The 24,740-nt window shown below is 44.3% G+C and overlaps 1 protein-coding gene across 1 annotated transcript in view; it reads right to left on the bottom strand.

Annotated features, from left to right (window-relative positions):
• Positions 1-24,740, bottom strand: part of eys (EGF-like photoreceptor maintenance factor) — a gene marked incomplete at its 5' end in the record, with an annotated part of 444,052 nt that overhangs the window by 272,103 nt on the left and 147,209 nt on the right. The window contains 2 exon segments of the mRNA XM_082972800.1: positions 15,341-15,600; positions 18,842-18,963. Coding sequence (XP_082828926.1) covers positions 15,341-15,600; positions 18,842-18,963 — 382 coding nt within the window.

Below are 24,740 nucleotides of genomic sequence, written 5' to 3'. Positions count from 1 at the left end.
ATTCCTACCCAGCTCCATGTTGATGACTGGTCTGGGATACCTGAGGGATATTCCTACCCAGCTCCATGTTGATGACTGGTCTGGGATACCTGAGGGATATTCCTACGCAGCTCCATGTTCATGACTGGTCTGGGATACCTGAGGGATACTCCTACACAGCTCCATGTTCATGACTGGTCTGGGATACCTGAGGGATACTCCTACCCAGCTCCATGTTGATGACTGGTCTGGGAGACCTGAGGGATATTCCTACACAGCTCCATGTTGATGACTGGTCTGGGATACCTGAGGGATATCCCTACCCAGCTCCATGTTGATGACTGGTCTGGGATACCTGAGGGATATCCCTACCCAGCTCCATGTTGATGACTGGTCTGGGATACCTGAGGGATATTCCTACCCAGCTCCATGTTGATGACTGGTCTGGGATACCTGAGGGATATTCCTACACAGCTCCATGTTGATGACTGGTCTGGGATAGCTGAGGGATATTCCTACCCAGCTCCATGTTGATGACTGGTCTGGGATACCTGAGGGATATCCCTACACAGCTCCATGTTGATGACTGGTCTGGGATACCTGAGGGATATCCCTACACAGCTCCATGTTGATGACTGGTCTGGGATACCTGAGGGATATTCCTACCCAGCTCCATGTTGATGACTGGTCTGGGATACCTGAGGGATATTCCTACCCAGCTCCATGTTGATGACTGGTCTGGGATACCTGAGGGATATTCCTACACAGCTCCATGTTGATGACTGGTCTGGGATAGCTGAGGAATATTCCTACCCAGCTCCATGTTGATGACTGGTCTGGGATACCTGAGGGATATCCCTACACAGCTCCATGTTGATGACTGGTCTGGGATACCTGAGGGATATCCCTACACAGCTCCATGTTGATGACTGGTCTGGGATACCTGAGGGATATCCCTACACAGCTCCATGTTGATGACTGGTCTGGGATACCTGAGGGATATTCCTACCCAGCTCCATGTTGATGACTGGTCTGGGATACCTGAGGGATATTCCTACACAGCTCCATGTTGCAGAGTGCAAATGCATAGCGATGCGGAGCAACCAACGGACGACACTTCTGAATTATTTTACTCTATCTTGCCAGATAATCTGATTCCTTTAGTTTGGTTCGCCTCTTTCCCTGGCTGCAATACAAGTCCATCAATATAATGGTTCTCTCCTCAAACAGCTCCCTGTGGCACTGAGAGGAGCTAACAGAGACATCAGAGACCTGGTGGTGAAACAAACAGGCGGAAAATGCCCCCTCATTCTCTTTATAGTGGACTACTTTTGACCAGAGCCTTACGGGTTTTTCCACTGCTATGTCTGTAAGCATATCTACTGGTTTGGAACTATCTTAGCAATGCCTTGAATATGTTTCTTCTTATAGACATCTATTTCAATTCCCAGGAGAGACCCTTGAAGAAGAAAACCCTTCCCGCTACCATGGTTACACAGAGAACAAACAGGTAGTCAAGGGCTCCATGAGTGGCCATGATCATCACCATGTGCCTACCAGGTCCAGAGGTGACACCATGGCACTGGGGGGCTGAATGGGCTCTATTTGTCTCCAGTCAACCTGCTCTGCTGAACCTACACTCTTAGATAAAGGGCTGTTCTGGCTCCTCCATGTTCAGTAACCCTTCATGGTTCTAGGTAGAATCCTAGAACCCCTAAAAAAAGAAAGAAATATCCACAAAAGTTTTGAAGATAGCTTTTTCCCTAAGAGAAGAGAGAAAAGGAGAGGAAGGAAGGGGAGAGGAGAGGTTCTGAAGAATGATTTTTCCCAGATTGCCATCTGTTTTACTATGCTACTCTAACGCCACTTCATCCGTCCCTTAGCTTCTCTTCTCCTCTTCCACCTCCTCCTCCTCTTCTTCCTTCTCTGTTGAGGAAACTATGGCAACACCAATATCTTAACCCCCGGCTGTTAAAATGAAGCACAGGTCTTTTAAGTGAGAACGTTATTCCATTCCTGTCTTCTTACTCTGCTTTTAAAATACTTCTATCTTGTACAAACAATCTTGTTCCTGTAATGCAGTGTGAGGTGTGTGTGTGTATGTTTTTTTGTGCATGTGTGTGAGTTTTGGTGAGTGCGTGTGGAGGTTCTTGTACCAGATAGCAATCGTACATCGTGTGACTAATATTACATAAACACTTTACACAAGACTTCTTTATGCATGTGATGCCATCTCTGACACACACACACACACACACACACACACACACACACACACACACACACACACACACACACACACACATCATCCTACCTGTGTTATCTGTGATACTGTATGTGGTGCCATTGCTCCTTTGCACTCCAGTATGTCTACTTGCACATTCACATTCTGCACATCTATCATTCCAGTGCTTAATTGATAAATTGTAAAGATTTCGCCACTATAGCCTATTTACTGCCTTACCTCCCTTATCTTACCTCATTTGCACACAATGCATATATACTTTTTTTCTTTCTATTGTGTTATTGACTGTATGCTTGTTTATTCCATGTGTAACTGTGTTGTTGTTTGTGTCACACTGCGTTGCTTTATCTTGGCCAGGTCGCAGTTGTAAATGAGAACTTGTTCTCAACTAGCTTACCTGGTTAAATAAAGGTGAAATACATAAAATCATCTCCAGTCATATCATCCTTTCTCTGCGATACTGTCCGTGGTGCCATCTCCGGTCATATCATCCTATCTCTGTGATACTGTCCGTGGTGCCATCTCCGGTCATATCATCCTATCTCTGTGATACTGTCCGTGGTGCCATCTCCAGTTATATCATCCTATCTCTGTGATACTGTCCGTGGTGCCATCTCCGGTCACATCATCCTATCTCTGTGATACTGTCCGTGGTGCCATCTCCGGTCACATCATCCTATCTCTGTGATACTGTCCGTGGTGCCATCTCCGGTCACATCATCCTATCTCTGTGATACTGTACGTGGTGCCATCTCCGGTCACATCATCCTATCTCTGTGATACTGTCCGTGGTGCCATCTCTGGTCACATCATCCTATCTCTGTGATACTGTCCGTGGTGCCATCTCCGGTCACATCATCCTATCTCTGTGATATTGTTCATGGTGCCATCTCCGGTCACATCATCCTATCTCTGTGATACTGTACGTGGTGCCATCTCCGGTCATATCATCCTATCTCTGTGATACTGTCCGTGGTGCCATCTCCGGTCACATCATCCTATCTCTGTGATACTGTCCGTGGTGCCATCTCCGGTCACATCATCCTATCTCTGTGATACTGTACGTGGTGCCATCTCCGGTCATATCATCCTATCTCTGTGATACTGTCCGTGGTGACATCTCCGGTCACATCATCCTATCTCTGTGATATTGTACGTGGTGCCATCTCCGGTCACATCATCCTATCTCTGTGATACTGTCCGTGGTGACATCTCCGGTCACATCATCCTACCTCTGTGCCTCTGATGTGGGCCCTTCAGGTTCACTCTTTGTGCCACGCACCTCGGCCGATGTACAACCACCAATTAAAAATGTATAACGTTCGTACAAGTAATTAACCTAGAACATGGCAAGGAATGGCGTTGACTTTACAAACAGTTAATGTTAATCATGACTAATGTGCAGTGTGTGTGTGTGTGTGTGTGTGTGTGTGTGTGTGTGTGTAGGGGGGACCTAGACTCGTACACTCTTTCCTCTGCTTCCTCTAGAGCGTTTTGTCTGACTCTGGCTGTATCCAATAACATGTGAGACCAGGACCCACATTCACAAAGCATTAGTAGAAGTGCAGTTTGACATTTTTTATATCATAATGAATATGACTGCATAGACCAGCGGTACCTGATGCTAGATCAGCACTAATACTTTGAAACACTTTGTGAAAACAGACCCTGGACAGGTCAACAACAACAACAACAAAAATCACACAAATGTAATTACTACTAGCCAGCGACTCAGAAGAAGAATCCATCTTGTGGGAATGACTGACCACTAAAAAGGGTAATTTACACAATCAAAAGGGCCAAATTCATTACTGTGATTCCACTGCTATAGAGATCTATAATGACTTGCAGTCAATTCAAAGCAAACTCCAAAAGACGACATGTATGCAGTGTCATCCCCTATACTGTAATTATTTTTGCTGTGGGAATGACTGACCACTAAAAAGGGTAATTTACACAATCAAAAAGGGCCAAATTCATTACTGTGATTCCACTGCTATAGAGATCTATAATGACTTGCAGTCAATTCAAAGCAAACTCCAAAAGACGACATGTATGCAGTGTCATCCCCTACACTGTAATTATTTTTGCTGTATATTCAATCAACCATTAGCCCTTAGATCACTCATTGATAGGCTTTGAGAGCCTACCTTGAGAGCCTACCTTGAGATATGGAGAAACTAGAAAACAGTTAAAAAGCTAATCTATGAGACACAAACACACACCTGATAAAGTGTGTGTGTGTGTCTGTGTGCGTGTCTGTGTGTGCCAGGCCTAACATGAATCATACTTACTTAAACATGAACTTAGTCATATTTACTTAACTTACTTAAACATGAACTTAGTCACACTTACTTAAACATGAACTTACTCATACTTACTTAACTTACTTAAACATGAACTTACTCATACTTACTTAAACATGAACTTACTCATACTTACTTAACTTACTTAAACATGAACTTGGGCTCCTGAGTGGCGCAGCAGTCTAAGGCACTGCATCTCAATTCTAGAGGCGTCACTACAGACCCTGGTTCGACTCCAGGCTGTATCACAACCGGCTGTGATTGGGAGTCCCATAGGGTGGTGTACAATTGGCCCAGCGTCGTTAGGGTTTGGCAGGGGTAGGCCGTTAATGTAAATAAGAATTAGTTCTTAACTGACTTGCCTATTTTAATAAAGGTGTTGGATTTGACATTTTGAACATTGAGATATTAAATAAATGATAGGAAAGAAGCATAGAATTAAAGGAGAAAGAGACTGGGTCTCTGTAGAAAGACAGATAGCTGTGGAATGTGTTGGAATGTGTTGGGGACGAGAGCAGAGCACCGTGTTGATACAGGAAAGACAGATGGACATCTGTGGATTAGATGAAGGAGGGGTTGAGGTCAGGTGAGGACAGGTCACCTGAAGGGAGTAATAAGGGTTTGGTATCTTGTTACTCTTTTCCTGTTAAACCATAATATGTAAGGATGGGAGAGAAGGGGGAGTGTTTTGAGTGGGATATATATATCTGAGTGGGACAAATGTTGGAGTGTCTGAATTACAGCTGTACAGAACCTTTGGGAAGAATTAAACTTGGTTAAAGCTTCTCTAGTGTACGTGGGTTATTTACTCTGAAAAATAAGAAGCTAAAAAAGGTAAAAAAATATCAATTAAAAACAGAGTCTCTTTGCTGTATTTGTTGAGTCTCTCTCTAGTCATGGTTTTAAAAGTTTTGCTTTGGGTTCAAGGTTTCTTTTACAGTCTATGGCTCGAGGACACTGTGCAGACACAGTGATCTGAGCTATCTGATTGGCCAACGGTAGGTCTACAGTAAAGGTGCACTTTATTTGATTTCTGGGCTGGCCAGTTAAGCGGAGTTCTACCTTCAGATATATGAAATGGTTCAAAATGCCTTCCCGGGGCTGCTGAATCAAGTGCACCTATACTTATATACCTATACTTCGTGGGCTATACTCAGCCTTGTCTCAGGGTAGTAAGTTGGTGGTTTGAAGTGGTGTGGGGGCTGTGCTTTGGCAAAGTGGGTGGGGTTATATCCTGCCTGGTTGGCCCTGTCCGGGGGTATCATCGGATGGGGCCACAGTGTCTCCTGACCCCTCCTGTCTCAGCCTCCAGTATTTATGCTGCAGTAGTTTATGTGTCGGGGGCTAGGGTCAGTCTGTCACATCTGGAGTATTTCTCCTGTCTTATCTGGTGTCCTGTGTGAATTTAAATACGCTCCCTCTAATTCTCTCTCTCTCCCCTCCCGGAGGACCTGAGCCCTGGGACTATGCCTCGCTGTCCCCAGTCCACCTGGTCGTGCTGCTGCTCCAGTTTCAACTGTTCTGCCTGCGGTTATGGAACCCTGACCTGTTCACCGGATGTGCTACCTTGTCCCGGACCTGCTATTTTTGACTCTCTCTTCCTATCGCACCTGCTGTCTCTAACTCTGAATGTTTGGTTATGAAAAGCCAACTGACATTTACTCCTGAGGTGCTGACCCTCTACAACCACTGTGATTATTATTATTATTATTTGACCCTGCTGGTCATCTATGAACATTTGAACATCTTGGCCATGTACTGTTATTATCTCAACCCGGCACAGCCAGAAGAGGACTGGCAACTTCTCAGAGCCTGGTTCCTCTCTAGGTTTCTTCCTAGGTTCCTGCCTTTCTAAGGAGTTTTTCCTAGCCACCGTGCTTCTACATCTGCATTGCTTGCTGTTTGGGGATTTAGGCTGGGTTTCTGTATAGCACTTTGTGACATCGGCTGATGTAAAAAGGGCTTTAAAAATACATTTCACTGATTGACCTTCTGCCAACAGCACAAAACAAATAAGAAAAATAGGAATGCAAGGCTTTACTACTGGGTTTTTTACAGAAATGTTTGGTGATTTAGAGCATCCTGACTGGCTGCATCACTGCTTGGTATGGCAACTGCTTAGCATCCCACTGCAAGGCACTAAAGAGGGTAGTACGTATGGCCCAGCACATCACTGGGACTGAGCTCCCTGCTATCCAGGACCTCTATACCAGGCAGTGTCAGAGGAAGGCCATAAAAATTGTCAAAGACTACAGCCACCCAAGTCATAGATTGTTCTCTCTGCTACCTCACAGCAAGCGCTTCCAATGCACCAAGTCTGGAACCAACAGGACCCTGAACAGTTTCTACCTCCAAGCCATAAGACAGCTAAATAGTTAGTTAAATAGTTAATCAGATAGCTACATTGACTCTCCGCATGAACCCTTTTTGCACAAACTTTTTTTGACTCATCACACACGCTGCTGCTACTGTTGACCATCTGTCACTTTATTCCTAGTTATATGAACATATCTACCTCAATGACCTCGTACCCCTGCACATCCACTCACTACTGGTACCCCTTGTATATAGCCAAGTTATCATTACTCAGTACTGGTACCCCTTGTATATTGCCAAGTTATCATCCACTCAGTACTGGTACCCCTTGTATATAGAAAAGTTATCATCCACTCAGTACTGGTACCACTTGTATATAGCCAAGTTATCATTACTCAGTACTGGTACCCCTTGTATATAGCCAAGTTATCATCCACTCAGTACTGGTACCCCATGTATATATCCAAGTTATCATCCACTCAGTTCTGGTACCCCTTGTATATAGCCAAGTTATCATCGACTCAGTACTGGTACCCCATGTTTATAGCCAAGTTATCATTACTCAGTACTGGTACTCCTTGCAGACAGAATATACAAGTTATCATTACTCAGTACTGGTACTCCTTGCAGACAGAATAGACAAGTTATCATTACTCAGTACTGGTTCTCCTTGCAGACAGAATAGACAAGTTATCATTACTCAGTACTGGTACTCCTTGCAGACAGAATAGACAAGTTATCATTAATCAGTACTGGTACTCCTTGCAGACAGAATAGACAAGTTATCATTACTCAGTACTGGTACTCCTTGCAGACAGAATAGACAAGTTATCATTACTCAGTACTGGTACTCCTTTCAGACAGAATAGACAAGTTATCATTACTCAGTACTGGTACCTCTTGCAGACAGAATAGACAAGTTATCATTACTCAGTACTGGTACTCCTTGCAGACAGAATAGACAAGTTATCATTACTCAGTACTGGTACCCCTTGCAGACAGAATAGACAAGTTATCATTACTCAGTACTGGTTCTCCTTGCAGACAGAATAGACAAGTTATCATTACTCAGTACTGGTTCTCCTTGCAGACAGAATAGACAAGTTATCATTACTCAGTACTGGTACTCCTTGCAGACAGAATAGACAAGTTATCATTACTCATTCTGTATCTATTATTACTTTTATTATTAAGTGTTTTACTTTTCTATTATTTCTCTACTGTCTTTCTCTCTGTATTGTTGGGAAGGACCCGTAAGTAGGTATTTCACTGTTAGTCTACATCTGTTGTTTTAGGAAGTGTGTAACAAATAAATTGTTTTATTTGATTCAATTTATCTAACACGTATCAAACTTGCCTTATAAGCAGTTTGTTGCAGCACAGCCTGGAACAACTGCAAATCAAATCTGCAGGGGTGAATTGCAATTGCCCAGTGATTTGATAAGATCTGTTGTTCCTCATCATACATGCAACAGTGAATGTCTGGTAGGGTGTTGCAGTTCACCCCCCCCCCACCCCACCCCACCCACCCACCAGAAGGAAAGTCTACTATTCTAGTTAGAACCCAGAACTCTACAGGTCATTCTGTTCAGTTCTTTAGTTCTCAGAGCCATTGATCATTCTAACCACAAGCTGAGGACAATAAGGAACAAACACCACCACAGAGTTGTTGCAATCCTCCATGTGGGCTAAGCAAACCTACAGACACACACACACACACACACACACACACACACACACACACACACACACACACACACACACACACACACACACACACACACACACACACACACACACACACACACACACACACACACACACACACACACACACACACACACACACACACACACACACACACACACACACACACACACACACACACACACACACCTACAACCCTGCAGGCCAAATACTGTTCTCATGCAATGCAACTACTGTAGCCTACCTAGGTTACATTCTTATACCTTTTATAACAGTGCATGTGATTATTCAGAAGCTAGTAGATAACAGAGAAACACAAAGCCGGTCCATCTTGTATCACCTATTATACGACAGGTCCCATAAATGGATGGAATGTGAAGATGTTCACTAGACTGAAACAAAAACAGATTTTGTTCGTACATTTCTAAATAATGAATTGTACATTCAAGTCCCATCACAAGTCCTGAGAGACCTATACCATGGTTCTCAGTGTATGTACTGAGTGTACAAAACATTAAGAACACCTTCCTATTTGAGTTTCACCCCCTTTACCATCAGAATAGCCTCAATTCATTTTAGAAAGTGTTCCACAGGGATGCTGGCCTATGTTGACTCCAATGCTTCCCACAGTTGTGTCAAATTGGCTGGTTGTCCTTTGGGTGGTGGACCATTCTTGATACACACGGGAAACTGCGGAGCGTAAAAACCCAGCAGCGTTGCAGTTTTTGACACACTCAAACCGGTGCGCCTGGCACCTACTACCATACCCCGTTCAAAGGCACTTAAATGTTTTGTCTTGCCCATTCACCCTCTAAATAGCACACTTACACAATCCATGTGTAGGATTAGGATGAAACAGTCAGAGGTCACCAAGCGCAACATAGCTTCAGCGTGTAAATCAGCTAGAAAGATGTGTCGGCATCGATTAATTGTCTCTGGCCCCCTCTCAGTTAGGGGGAGTGATGTGCTCTACAGCAGAGTCTCACAACTCAATCGCTGGTTGAAAACTGTTTTCTGCCCCTCCCAAAAGATAGGATTTGTAGATAATTGGCCCTCTTTCTGGGACTCACCCACAAACAGGACCAAGCCTGGCCTGTTGAGGAGTGACGGACTCCATCCTAGCTGGAGGGGTGCTCTCATCTTATCTACAAACATAGACAGGGCTCTAACTCCTCTAGCTCCACAATGAAATAGGGTGCAGGCCAGGCAGCAGGCTGTTAGCCAGCCTGCCAGCTTAGTGGATTCTGCCAGTAGCACAGTCAGTGTAGTCAGCTCAGCTATCCCCATTGAGACCGTGTCTGTGCCTCGACCAAGGTTGGGCAAAATTAAAGATGGCGGCGTTCGCCTTAGCAATCTCACTAGTATAAAGACCTCCTCCATTCCTGCCATTATTGAAAGAGATTGTGATACCTCACATCTCAAAATAGGACTACTTAATGTTAGATCCCTCACTTCAAAGGCAGTTATAGTCAATGAACTAATCACTGATCATAATCTTGATGTGATTGGCCTGACTGAAACATGGCTTAATCCTGATGAATTTACTGTGTTAAATGAGGCCTCACCCCCTGGTTACACTAGTGACCATATCCCCCGCGCATCCCGCAAAGGCGGAGGTGTTGCTAACATTTACGATAGCAAATTTAAATTTACCACAAAAAAAACAACAACGACGTTTTCGTCTTTTGAGCTTCTAGTCATGAAATCTATGCAGCCTACTCAATCACTTTTTATAGCTACTGTTTACAGGCCTCCTGGGCCATATGCAGCGTTCCTCACTGAGTTCCCTGAATTCCTATCGGACCTTGTAGTCATCGCAGATAATATTCACATTTTTGGTGACTTTAATATTCACATGGAAAAGTCCACAAGGCTTTCGGAGCAATCATCGACTCAGTGGGTTTTGTCCAACATGTCTCTGGACCTACTCACTGGCACAGTCATACTCTGGACCTAGTTTTGTCCCATGGAATAAATGTTGTGGATCTTAATGTTTTTCCTCATAATCCTGGACTATCGGACCACCATTTTATTACGTTCGCAATCGCAACAAATAATCTGCTTAGACCCCTAATGAATTCATGAACTTCTTTGAGGAAAATATCATGATCATAAGAAAGCAAATTACGGACTCCTCTTTAAATCTGCGTATTCCTCCAAAGCTCCATTGTCCTGAGTCTGCACAACCCTGCCAGGACCTAGGATCAAGGGAGACATTAAAGTGTTTTAGTAATATATCTCTTGACACAATGATGAAAATAATCATGGCCTCTAAACCTTCAAGCTGCATACTGGACCCTATTCCAACTAAACTACTGAAAGAGCTGCTTTCTGTGCTTGGCCCTCCTATGTTGAACATAATAAACGGCTCTCTATCCACCGGATGTGTACCAAACTCACTGAAAGTGGCAGTAATAAAGCCTCTCTTGAAAAAGCCAAATCTTGACCCAGAAATTATAAAAAACTTTTGGCCTATATCGAATCTTCCATTCCTCTCAAAAAAAATTAAAAAACTGTTGCGCAGCAACTCACTGCCTTCCTGAAGACAAACAATGTATACAAAACGCTTCAATCTGGTTTTAGACCCCATCATAGCACTGAGACTGCACTTGTGAAGGTGGTAAATTACCTTTTAATGACGTCAGACCGAGGCTCTGCGTCTGTCCTTGTGCTCCTAGATCTTAGTGCTGCTTTTGATACCATTGATCACCACATTCTTTTGGAGAGATTGGAAACCCAAATTGGTCTACATGGACAATTTCTGGCCTGGTTTAGGTCTTATCTGTCGGAAAGATATCAGTTTGTCTCTGTGAATGGTTTGTCCTCTGACAAATCAACTGTAAATTTCGGTGTTCCTCAAGGTTCAGTTTTAGGACCACTATTGTTTTCACTATATATTTTACCTCTTGGGGATGTCATTCGAAAACATAATGTTAAATTTCACTGCTATGCGGATGACACACAGCTGTACATTTCAATGAAACATGGTGAAGCCCCAAAATTGCCTTCGCTAGAAGCCTGTGTCTCAGACATAAGGAAGTGGATGGCTGCAAACTTTCTACTTTTAAACTCGGACAAAACAGAGATGCTTGTTCTAGGTCCCAAGAAACAAAGAGATCTTCTGTTGAATCTGACAATTAATCTGGATGGTTGTACAGTCGTCTCAAATAAAACTGTGAAGGACCTCGGCGTTACTCTGGACCCTGATCTCTCTTTTGAAGAACATATCAAGACTGTTTCAAGGACAGCTGTTTTCCATCTACGTAACATTGCAAAAATCAGAAACTTTCTGTCCAAAAATGACGCAGAAAAATGTATCCATGCCTTTGTTACTTCTAGGTTGGACTACTGCAATGCTCTACTTTCCGGCTACCCGGATAAAGCACTAAATAAACTTCAGTTAGTGCTAAATACGGCTGCTAGAATCCTGACTAGAACCAAAAAATTTGATCATATTACTCCAGTGCTAGCCTCCCTACACTGGCTTCCTGTTAAGGCAAGGGCTGATTTCAAGGTTTTACTGCTAACCTACAAAGCATTACATGGGCTTGCTCCTACCCATCTTTCCGATTTGGTCCTGTCGTACATACCTACACGTACGCTACGGTCACAAGAAGCGGGCCTCCTAATTGTCCCTAGAATTTCTAAGCAAACAGCTGGAGGCAGAGCTTTCTCCTATAGAGCTCAATTTTTATGGAATAGTCTGCCTACCAATGTGAGAGACGCAGACACAACCTTTAAGTCTTTACTGAAGACTCATCTCTTCAGTAGGTCCTATGATTAAGCGTAGTCTGGCCCAGGGGTGTGAAGGTGAACGGAAAGGCTGGAGTAACGATCCGCCCTTGCTGTCTCTGCCTGGCCGGTTTCCCCTCTTTCCACTGGGATTCTCTGCCTCTACCCCTATTACGGGGGCTGAGTCACTGGCTTACTGGTGTTCTTCCATGCCGTCCCTGGGAGGGGTGCGTCACTTGAGTGGGTTGAGTCACTGACGTGGTCTTCCTGTCTGGGTTGAGTCACTAACGTGCCCCTCCCCCCCCCCTGGGTTGTGCCATGGCGGAGATCTTTGTGGGCTATACTCGGCCTTGTCCCGGGATGGTATGTTGGTGGTTGGAGATATCTCTCCAGTGGTGTGGAGGCTGTGCTTTGGCAAAGTGGGTGGGGTTATATGCTACCTGTTTGGCCCTGTCCGGGGGATTCATCGGATGGGGCAACAGTGTCTCCTGACCCCTCCTGTCTCAGCCTCCAGTATTTATGCTGCAGTAGTTTATGTGTCGGGGGCTAGGGTCAGTCTGTCACATCTGGAGTATTTCTCTTGTCTTTTCCGGTGTCCTGTGTGAATTTAAATATGCTCTCTCTAATTCTCTCTTTCTTTCTCTCTTTCTTTCTTTCTCTCTCTCGGAGGACCTGAGCCCTAGGACCATGCCTCAGGACTACCTGGCTTGATGACTCCTTGCTGTCCCCAGTTCACCTGGCCGTGCTGCTGCTCCAGTTCTAACTGTTCTGCCTGCAGCTATGGAACCCTGACCTGTTCACCGGACGTGCTACCTGTCCCAGACCTGCTGTCCCAGACCTGCTGGAACCCTGACCTGTTCACCGGACTTTCTCCCTGTCCCAGACCTGCTGTTTTCAACTCTCTAGAAACAGCAAGAGCGGTAGAGATACTCTCAAAGATCGGCTATGAAAAAGCCAACTGACACTTACTCTTGTGTTACTGACTTGTTGCACCCTCGACAACTACTATGACTATTATTATTTGACCATGCTGGTCATTTATGAACATTTGAACATCTTGGCCATGTGCTGTTATAATATCCACCTGGCACAGCCAGAAGAGGACTGGCCACCCCTCATAGCCTGGTTCCTCTCTAGGTTTCTTCCTAGGTTTTGGCCTTTCTAGGGAGTTTTTCCTAGCCACCTTGCTTCTACACCTGCATTGCTTGCTGTTTGGGGTTTTAGGTTGGGTTTCTGTACAGCACTTTGAGATATCAACTGATGTAAGAAGGGCTATATAAATACATTTGATTTGATTTTGATTTGATTTGATGTCCCAATTCTCTCAAGGCTTCAAAATCATTCTTTAACCTGTCTCCTGCTCTTCATCTACACGGATTGAAGTGGATTTGACATCAATAAGGGATCATAGCTTTCACCTGGTCAGTCTACTGTATGTCATGGAAAGAGCAGTCGTTCCTAATGTTTTGTACACTCAGTGTATGTGTGCTGTGTTTGTGAAAAGTCACCGTTTTTATTTCATAAAATATAATTGGGCATTATGGCATCAGCACACCACCTGAAAGCAGGACACACCAAGGTACTGACCATCCGTAGTGTTATAATAGCTTAGGGAGTCAGCACGTGTAGGAGATTGCTCCAGCAGATATTTTCTGGGTACTTCTAAACATTTAATTGGGCATTATGAACCATTACACCACCTGAAAGCAGGCTACATGAAGGCACTCTGTGTCTAATATGGTGTTGTGCAGCTCACCCTTTTACATTTTTTTCTCATTTCAAAAACCTTTAATTGGGCATTTTGGCAGCTCTACACTACCTGAAAGTCATTATTTTATCCAACATTGTTTTAGCTCACTGGGCAACACCAAATATACTACTGGTATTGTTATCTACTTTATTAGCTCACTGGTCTACACCAAATATACTACTGGTATTGTTATCTACTTTATTAGCTCACTGGTCTACACCAAATATACTACTGGTATTGTTATCTACTTTATTAGCTCACTGGTCTACACTACAGAAAGTAATAGCTCACTGGTCTACACCACATTAACTAATAGTAGCTCACTGGTCTACACCACATGAACTAATAGTAGCTCAGTGGTCTACACTACAGAAATGAATAGCTCACTGGTCTACACCACATTAACTAATAGTAGCTCACTGGTCTACACCACATTAACTAATAGTAGCTCACTGGTCTACACCACATTAACTAATAGTAGCTCAGTGGTCTACACCACATTAACTAATAGTAACTCAGTGGTCTACACCACATTAACTAATAGTAGCTCAGTGGTCTACACCACATTAACTAATAGTAGCTCAGTGGTCTACACCACATTAACTAATAGTAGCTCAGTGGTCTACACCACATTAACTAATAGTAGCTCAGTGGTCTACACCACATTAACTAATAGTAGCTCACTGGTCTACACCACATTAACTAATAGTAGCTCACTGGTCTACACCACATTAACTAATAATAGCTTACTGGTCTACACCACATTAACTAATAGTAGCTCACTGGTCTACACCACATGAACTAATAGTAGCTCAGTGGTCTACACCACATTAACTAATAGTAGCTCAAAGGACTACACCACAGGAACAAATAGTAGCTCACTGGTCTACACCACAGGAACAAATAGTAGTTCACTGGTCTACACCACATTAACTAATAGTAGCTCACTGGTCTACACCACATTAACTAATAGTAGCTCAAAGGACTACACCACATTAACTAATAGTAGCTCAAAGGACTACACCACAGGAACTAATAGTAGCTCACTGGACTACACCACAGGAACTAGCAGCTCACTGGACTACACCACAGAAACCAATAGTAGTTCACTGGACTACACCACAGGAACTAATAGTAGTTCACTGGACTACACCACAGGAACTAATAGTAGCTCACTGGACTACACCACAGGAACTAGCAGCTCACTGGACTACACCACAGAAACCAATAGTAGTTCACTGGACTACATAACAGGAACTAATAGTAGCTCACTGGACTACACCACAGGAACTAATATTAGCTCACCGGGTCGGCATCTGCAGGCTGCTGTTCCATCAGAACGAGTCAGGCAGGTAGCATTGTGCAGGCAGGGATCGTGGGCAGAGTCACAGGGGTCAAAGGGCATGTTGCATAAGGGCCCACTGAAGAAGGGGGGGCAGGTGCAGCTGAACTCCCCAGGTAGGGGTGACTCCTGACACTGAGCTCCATTAAGACAGGGCCCAGAGCCACACTCATCCACATCCTCAGAGCAGTCCACACCTGCCCAGCCCTGCGGGCACAGACACCTGGGGAGACAGGAGGAGTTAGGGTTGGTATTGATGTTGTCGATACAAAGGTTGGAGATTGTTTCTTTAAAAATAAATGATATGCCTATGTGTTTATGATGTAACTAGCAAGGGGGAACAGATAGGAAAGGGGAGCTCTGGTTGATATTGATATTCACATATAATACAAAGGTTGGGGATGGTTTCTACAAAATAAATGATGTGTGTTAATGATTTAACTAACAACATGTTATTTCCCTCCATCCTCTCTCTCACGTGGTGTCCTGTGTTAACTTAAGTTCTCTCTCTCTCCTCCCCACCTCCTCTCTCTCTCCCTCTCTCCCTCCATCCTCTCTCTCACGTGGTGTCATGTGTTAAGTTCTATCTCTCCTCCCCCTCTCCCTCTCTCTCTCCATCCTCACATTCTCTCTCTCTCCTCCCCCTCCTCCTCCTCTCTCTCCCTCTCCCTCATCCTCACATTCTCTCCTCCCCCTCCGCCTCTCTCCCTCTCCCTCATCCTCACATTCTCTCTCTTCTCCCTCTCCCTATCTCCCTCCATCCTCATATTCTCTGTCTCTCCAGCCCCCATCTCTTTCTCCATCTTCCCCCTCCTCTATGTCTCTCATCCTCTCTGTCTCTCTTCTCCCCCTCCTCTCTCTCCATCCTCACATTCCCTCTCTCTCCTCCCGCTCCTCTCTCTCCATCCTCACATTCCCTCTCTCTCCTCCCGCTCCTCTCTCTCCTCCCCCTCCTCTCTCTCTCTCTCTCTCTCTCTCCTCCCCTATCTCGCTCTGTCTCTCCATCCTCCCCCTCCTCCTCCATCGCTCTCTCTCTCTCCCCCAGTGTGAAGACACATTAGGTAGAGTAAATACAGCCGTTTTCCCTCCCGATGACTCACAGATCCCCAGAAACCCTTCATGCTGCGAGCCATTGATTGATTCATTAGTTTGACCTGCCATCTGCAGTTCATTATTGCTGATGCTGTTAGCTAGGTAGAAAATATAATCACTATCTAAGCATTTTCCTCCTTTTCTCTCAAACTCCCATATTTTTCATGTTTTCTTAGATAGAGAGAGTGAGAGGAAAGATAGGAAAGGATAGTGGGCTGGATTCAAGAGCTGGAGGCAGGGGACATAACAGCTAGACCACCCCAGGCTATCTGAGCAAGGCGTCCTTGCATGTATTATGTGACTGAGAAGACTGATGCAATGACACTGACTATGTCTGATTAACACTATAGGGTGGACCCACACTGTACCGTCTGATTAACACTATAGGGCAGACCCACACTGACTATGTCTGATTAACACTATAGGGTGGGACCCACACTGTACTGTCTGATTAACACTATAGGGCAGACCCACACTGTACTGTCTGATTAACACTATAGGGCAGACCCACACTGTACTGTCTGTTTAACACTATAGGGCGGACCCACACTGTACTGTCTGTTTAACACTATAGGGCAGACCCACACTGTACTGTCTGTTTAACACTATAGGGCAGACCCACACTGTACTGTCTGTTTAACACTATAGGGCAGACCCACACTGTACTGTCTGATTAACACTATAGGGCGGACCCACACTGTACTGTCTGATTAACACTATAGGGCAGACCCACACTGTACTGTCTGTTTAACACTATAGGGCGGACCCACACTGTACTGTCTGATTAACACTATAGGGTGGACCCACACTGTACTGTCTGATTAACACTATAGGGCAGACCCACACTGTACTGTCTGATTAACACTATAGGGTGGACCCACACTGTACCGTCTGATTAACACTATAGGGCAGACCCACACTGACTATGTCTGTTTAACACTATAGGGTGGACCCACACTGTACTGTCTGATTAACACTATAGGGTGGACCCACACTGTACTGTCTGATTAACACTATAGGGTGGACCCACACTGTACTGTCTGATTAACACTATAGGGTGGACCCACACTGTACTGTCTGTTTAACACTATAGGGTGGACCCACACTGTACCGTCTGATTAACACTATAGGGCAGACCCACACTGACTATGTCTGTTTAACACTATAGGGTGGACCCACACTGTACTGTCTGATTAACACTATAGGGTGGACCCACACTGTACTGTCTGATTAACACTATAGGGTGGACCCACACTGTACTGTCTGATTAACACTATAATATGGACCCACACTGTACTGTCTGATTAGCACTATATTATGGGCCCACACTGTACTAGCTCTGAAATGATATTTTCAAATTGTTATTTTCATTTTGGGGATCTGTAACCAGGCCAGAATCAGACACAACCCTACCGTGGTACCTTTCCTGTAGCTTTGTCCTATGGTCTGAATCAGCCACAACCTTATTGTGGTACCTACCTGTAGCTTTGTCCTATGTCTGAATCAGACACAACCTTACAGTGGTACCTACCTGTAGCTTTGTCCTATGGTCTGAATCAGACACAACCTTACAGTGGTACCTACCTGTCGCTTTGTCCTATGTCTGAATCAGACTCAACCTTACTGTGGTACCTACCTGTAGCTTTGTCCTATGGTCTGAATAAGACACAACCTTACAGTGGTTACCTACCTGTCGCTTTGTCCTATGTCTGAATCAGACACAACCTTATTGTGGTACCTACCTGTAGCTTTGCCCTATGGTCTGAATCAGACACAACCTTACAGTGGTACCTACCTGTAGCTTTGTCCTATGGTCTGAATCAGACACAACCTTACAGTGGTACCTACCTGTAGCTTTGTCCTATGGTCTGAATCAGACACAACCTTACAGTGGTACCTACCTGTAGCTTTGTCCTATGGTCTGAATCAGACACAACCCTACCGTGGTACCTACCTGTAGCTTTGTCCTATGGTCTGAATCAGACACAACCCTACCGTGGTACCTACCTGTAGCTTTGTCCTATGGTCTGAATCAGACACAACCTTATTGTGGTACCTACCTGTAGCTTTGTCCAATGTCTGAATCAGCCACAACCTTACTGTGGTACCTACCTGTAGCTTTGTCCTATGTCTGAATCAGACACAACCTTACTGTGGTACCTACCTGTAGCTTTGTCCTATGTCTGAATCAGACACAACCTTACAGTGGTACCTACCTGTAGCTTTGTCCTATGTCTGAATCAGACACAACCTTACTGTGGTACCTACCTGTAGCTTTGTCCTATGTCTGAATCAGACACAACCTTACAGTGGTACCTACCTGTAGCTTTGCCCTATGTCTGAATCAGACACAACTTTACTGTGGTACCTACTGGTAGCTGTTGAGGAGGTCAGTACAGGTGGCGTTGTTTTTGCACGGCTGTGATGAACACTCGTCTATTTCCTGTTGGCAGAACTCGCCCTCCCATCCGGGGACACAGAGGCACTCATAAGTCTGGAATACAGGAAGTGAAATGGTACATCGTAGGTCTCTAATACAGAAAGTGAAATGGTACAGTGATGATGTCACAAAATAATAGGGATCCAGTTCGAGTTCCACTGCTGATTTTCATTCTTCCCCTCTTATTAGGGACTGATACATATGTGATCATATTACTCCAGTGCTAGCCTCACTGGCTTACTGTTAAGGCCGGAGCTGATTTCAAGGTTTTACTGCTAACCCACAAAGCATTACATGGGCTTGCTCCTATCTATCTCTCCGATTTGGTCCTGCCGTACACACCTACACATACGCTACGGTCACAAGAAGCAGGCTTCCTTATTCTCCTTAGAATTTCAAAGCAAATAGCTGGAGGCAGGGCTTTCTACTATAGAGCTCCATTTTAATGGAATGGTCTGCCTTTAAAAGTCTTTACTGAAGACTACACTGATTGAGTGTTGTCTGGCCCAGAAGTGGGAAGGTGAACGGCAAGGCACTGGAGCGACGAACCGCCCATGCTCCCTCTGCCTGGCCGGCTCCCCTATCTCCACTGGGATTCTCTGCCTCTGACCCTATTACATCACTAGGAGGGGTGCGTCACGGGTTGACGTGATCTTTAGTGGGTTGAGTCACTGATGTGATCTTTCTTTTCGGTTTTGCAGCCCTCTCTGGCTCATGCGGTGGAGGAGAACTTCGTGGGCGATACTCAGCCTTGTCTCAGGGTAGTAAGCTGGTGGTCTGTTGATATCCCTCTAGTGGTGTTGGGGCTGTGCTTTGGCAAAGTGGGTGCAATAGTCTATGTGCCGGGGGTCTAGGGTCCATCTGTCTTATCTGGTGTAATTCTCCTGTCTTATCTGGTGTAATTCTCCTGTCTTATCTGGTGTCCTGTGTGAACTTAAGTATGCTCCCACCAATTCTCCCATTTCTCCCCCCATCTCTCTCTCCCTCTCCCACATCTGTCTCTCTCTCTCTCCCTCCCTCTTGGAGGACCTGAGCCCTGAGACCATGCCTCAGAACTACCTGGTCTGAAGACTCCTGGCTGTCCCCAGTCCACCAGGTCGTACTGCTGATCCAGTTTCAACTGTTCTGCCTGCAGCTATGGAACCCTGACCTGTTCACCGGACGTGCTACCTTGTCCCGGACCTGCTGTTTTCACCTCTCTCTTTCCCTCCCTTTTCTCCTACACCTGCTGTTTCAACCTCTGAATGCTCGGCTATGAAAAGCCAACTGACATTTACTTTACTCCTGAGGTGCTGACCTGTTACACCCTCTACAACCACTGTGATCATTATTTCACCCTGCTGGTCATCTATGAACATTTGAACATCTTGAAGAACGATCTGGAATTAATGGCCATGTACTCTTATAATCTCCACCCGTCACAGCCAGAAGAGGACTGGCCACCCCTCAGAGCCTGGTTCCTCTCTAGGTTTCTTCCTAGGTTCCTACCTTTCTAAGGAGCTTTTCCTAGCCACCGTGCTTCTACATCTGCATTGCTTGCTATTTGGGATTTTAGGCTGGGTTTCTGTATAGCACGTTGTGACATCTGCTCATGTAAAAAGGTCTTTATAAATACAATTGATTTGATTTAGACCTGGGACATCAGGTGGGTGCAATTATTATCAGGTAGAAGAGAAAGCCATCAATGCTCAGGACATCCAGGCACAGATTGCATTACCCAATACAGTAATACAGTAAGTACACCTGTTGCCCTCGAACCACTCCTCTTCCTGGTTCAACAGGCCAACTATGTAAAGAAAACATAGTTGTAGTGTTTTCTACCTAAAAACCTGCCACAGCTACACATAATATTATCCCACCGCTGCCAGCATATGTTTCACTGAATGAGCTTAACGTCAAAAGTTTTTTTTCTCCCAATATGGTACCCAAGTTAAACCTCCCACACGTTGAGTAATATCATGATACCGTTGTTACCAAATGCAGCGTTCAATTATATTCATATGAATACTTAAGAATGTTATACTACAATGTCCCACTCAGCCAAAAAGACCTCTCCTGGGAAATATGTTTGAAGCTACAATCTAGCATTTGTTCTTAAGGAAAATAATTAGCCCCACCACTTGTTTTGGGTTTTGGTAAACAGCTGAGGGATGGGGCTGGGGAAATGCATACAGAACAAAATATAAACGCAACATAAAGTGTTGGTCCCATGTTTCATGATTTGAAATAAAAGATCCCAGACATTTTCCATACGCACAAAAGGTTCATTTCTCAAAAAATGTTACTGAGCATTTCTCCTTTGCCAAGACAATGAATCCACCTGACAGGTGTGGCATATCAAGAAGCTGATTAAACAGCATGATCATTGCACAGGTGCACCTTTTGCTGGGAACAATAAACTAAAATGTGCAGTTTTGGCACACAACACAATGCCACAGATGTCTCAAGTTTTGAGGGAGCGCGCAATTGGCATACTGAGTGCAGGAATGTCCACCAGAGCTGTTGCCAGATAATTTAATATTCATTTCTCTACCATAAGCCGCCTCCAACGTCGTTTTAGAGAATTTGGCAGTACATCCAACCCGGTCTCATAACCGCAGACCCTGAGTAACCACGCCAGCCCAGGACCTCCACATCGTCAGAGACCAGCCACCCGGACAGCTGATGAAACTGTGGGTTTGCACAACCAAAGAATTTCTGCACATACGGTCAGAAACCATCTCAAGGAAGCTCATCTACGTGCTCGTCGTCCTCACCAGGGTCTTGACCTGACAGAACTTCGGCATCATAACTGACCTCAGTGGACAAATGCTCACCTTCGATGGCCACTGGCACGCTGGAAAAGTGTGCTCTTCATGGATGAATACCGGTTTCAACTGTACCGGGCAGATGGCAGACTGATGTCAATGTTGTGAACAGAGTGCCCCATGGTGGCGGTGGGGTAATGGTATGGGCAGGCATAAGCTACGGACAACTAACACAATTGCACTTTATCGATTTCAATTTGAATGCACAGAGATACTGTGACGAGATCCTGAGGTCCATTGTCGTGCCATTCATCCATCGCCTCATGTTTCAGCATGATAATCCACAGCCCCATGTCGCAAGGATCTGTACACAATTCCTGGAGGCTGAAAATGTCCCACTTATTCCATAGCCTGCATATTCACCAGACATGTCACCTGTTGAGCATGTTTTCGATGCTCTGGATCGAGGTGTACGACAGAGTGTTCCAGTTCCCACCAATATCCAGCAACTTTGCACAGCCATTGAAGAGGATTGGGACAAGATTCCACAGGCCACAATCAACAGCCTGATCAACTCTATGTGAAGGAGATGTGTCACGCTGTATGAGGCAAATGATGGGCAGACCAGATACTGACTTGTTTTCTGATCCAAACCCCTATTTTTTTTAAGGTATATGTGTCCAACAGATGCATACCTGTATTCCCAGTCATGGGAAATCCATAAATTAGGGCCTAATGAATTTATTGCAATTTACTGATATCCTTAAATGAACTGTAACTCAGTAAAATCTTTGAAATTGTTGCATGTTGCGTTTATCGCAGATTGTAGCTTTAATCTGTGGAATAGTCATGGTTGACTTGGAATTTCCACTACTGTATATTCCAAACACCACCCACCTCTTTTAAAATATTCAGGGCCTGCTTTTCAAGGTATAACTTTGTTAGCATCTGTTACTTCTGTATACACTGAGTGTATAAAACATTAGGAACACCTGCTCTTTCCATGACAGACTGACCAGGTGAATCCAGGTGAAAGTTATGATCCCTTATTGATGTCACCTGTTAAATCCACTTCAATCAGTGTAGATGAAGAGGAGCAGACAGGTTACAGAATGACTTTTAAGCCTTGAGATAATTGAAACATGGATTGTGTATGTATACCATTCAGAGGGTGAATGGGCAAGATAAAATATGCAAATGCCTTTGAGTGGAGTATGGTAGTAGGTGTTAGGCACACCGGTTTGAGTGTGTCAAGAACTGCAACGCTGCTGTGTTTTTCACGCTCAACAGTTTGCCCTGTGTATAAAGAATGGTGCACCACCCAAAGGACATCCAGCCAACTTGACACAACTGTGGGAAGCATTGGAGGCTGTACTCAGGGAAAAAGGGGTTGCAACTCGATATTAGAAAGGTGTTCCTAATGTTTTGTACAAACAGTGTATATTATGAGTCAAATTATACATACAGGGCATTGTGCGTTTCTTAAAATAATTATATTAATGTAAACTATTTTTGGGGATAGGGCTGATTTTTTTAATACTTTCTATTCATATTTGTATTTATTATGGATCCCCATTAGTTACTGCCAAGGCAGCAGCTACTCTTCCTGGAGTCTAGCTAAATTAAAGCAGTTATATACAATTAGGAAAACATTATACTGCATTTCATAACACTTTTCACAACACATTAAGTGTATGCCCTCAGGCCACTACTCTACTACCACATATCTACAAGGCAAAATACATGTGTACGTGTGTGTATTGTGCATATGTTATCGTGTGTGTGTGTGTGTGGGTATGCGCCTGTGTGTGTGTGTCTCTTCATACTCCCCACACTGTTCCAAAAGTGTATGTTTATCTGTTTTTTTATATCTGATTCTACTGCTTGCATGAGCTACTTGATGTGGAATAGAGTTCCATGGAGTCATGGCTCTATGTCAGGGTTCCCCAAATGGCGGCCCGTGGGCAAAATCTGGCCCGCCAGCAATATTATTGGGCCCCTCAAAGCCCTTCAAATTAATTATGAATATTTTTGTTCATTCAAAAAAATAATAATGTTTTATCTTGGACCTGATATGCAATAATTCCCAAATGCAATGTCTGAAGAAGGAAGTGTCCCTACCTAAATAATGCAAAAGTTACATTTTAACTTAATCAATGAGAAGAGAGGATGCAGGAGACAGTCAACTAATAAAGTAGGCAGTGGACCATTTTTTTTTTAGATGCTGAAATGTTTTGCTGCAACCGCAGGCAATCAACAGGAGGTGAACAGCGCCTGGTGCTAAAAATATAGTTAAATTCTTATGCAGGTGGCGCCAAGCAACAGATGGAGAAAAACTACATGAGTCGAGTAATTAATTTAATCAATAATCTTCATTTGAATTTGAATTTAAAAATAACAAGAGGGCTATTTCTTCTGAGCGAAGGCCCATTTAAAATAACTTTTTTTTAATTAAAAAAAATATATATTTTACCCCTTTTTTTCTCCCCAATTTCGTGGTATCCAATTGGTAGTAGTTACAGTCTTGTCTCATCGCTGCAACTCCCGTACGGACTCGGGAGAGGCGAAGGTCGAGAGCCATGCGTCCTCCGAAACACAACCCAACCATGCTGCACTGCTTCTTGACACAATGCACATCCAACCCGGAAGCCAGCCGCACCAATGTGAACACACTGTACTCCCTGTGCTCCCCGTACTCCCTGTACTCCCCGTACTCACTGTACTCTGCGTGCTCCCCATACTCACTGTACTCCCCGTGCTCCCCGTACTCTATGTACACACCATACTCTACGCTCAAGTTAGTGTTCTACGTGAGTTGTCTTTTTTTTTTATCAACTTAAAGTGACTGGACTGCTTGAGTTCTTATCTTCTTATACTCTTTGTATTAAGTCACTGGACTGCTTGAGTTCTTATCTTCTTATACTCTTTGAATAAAGTCACTGGACTGCTTGAGTTCTTATCTTCTTATACTCTTTGTATTAAGTCACTGGACTGCTTGAGTTCTTATCTTCTTATACTCTTTGTATTAGGTCACTGGACTGCTTGAGTTCTTATCTTCTTATACTCTTTGTATTAAGTCACTGG

The sequence above is a fragment of the Salmo salar genome, chromosome 01 (assembly GCF_965601325.2).
Source record: "Salmo salar chromosome 01, fSalSal1, whole genome shotgun sequence".
NCBI classification, from domain to species: Eukaryota; Metazoa; Chordata; class Actinopteri; order Salmoniformes; family Salmonidae; genus Salmo; species Salmo salar.
The sequence above is the reverse complement of the archived record's forward strand: the minus strand, read 5'-3'. Positions and strand labels throughout refer to the sequence as shown.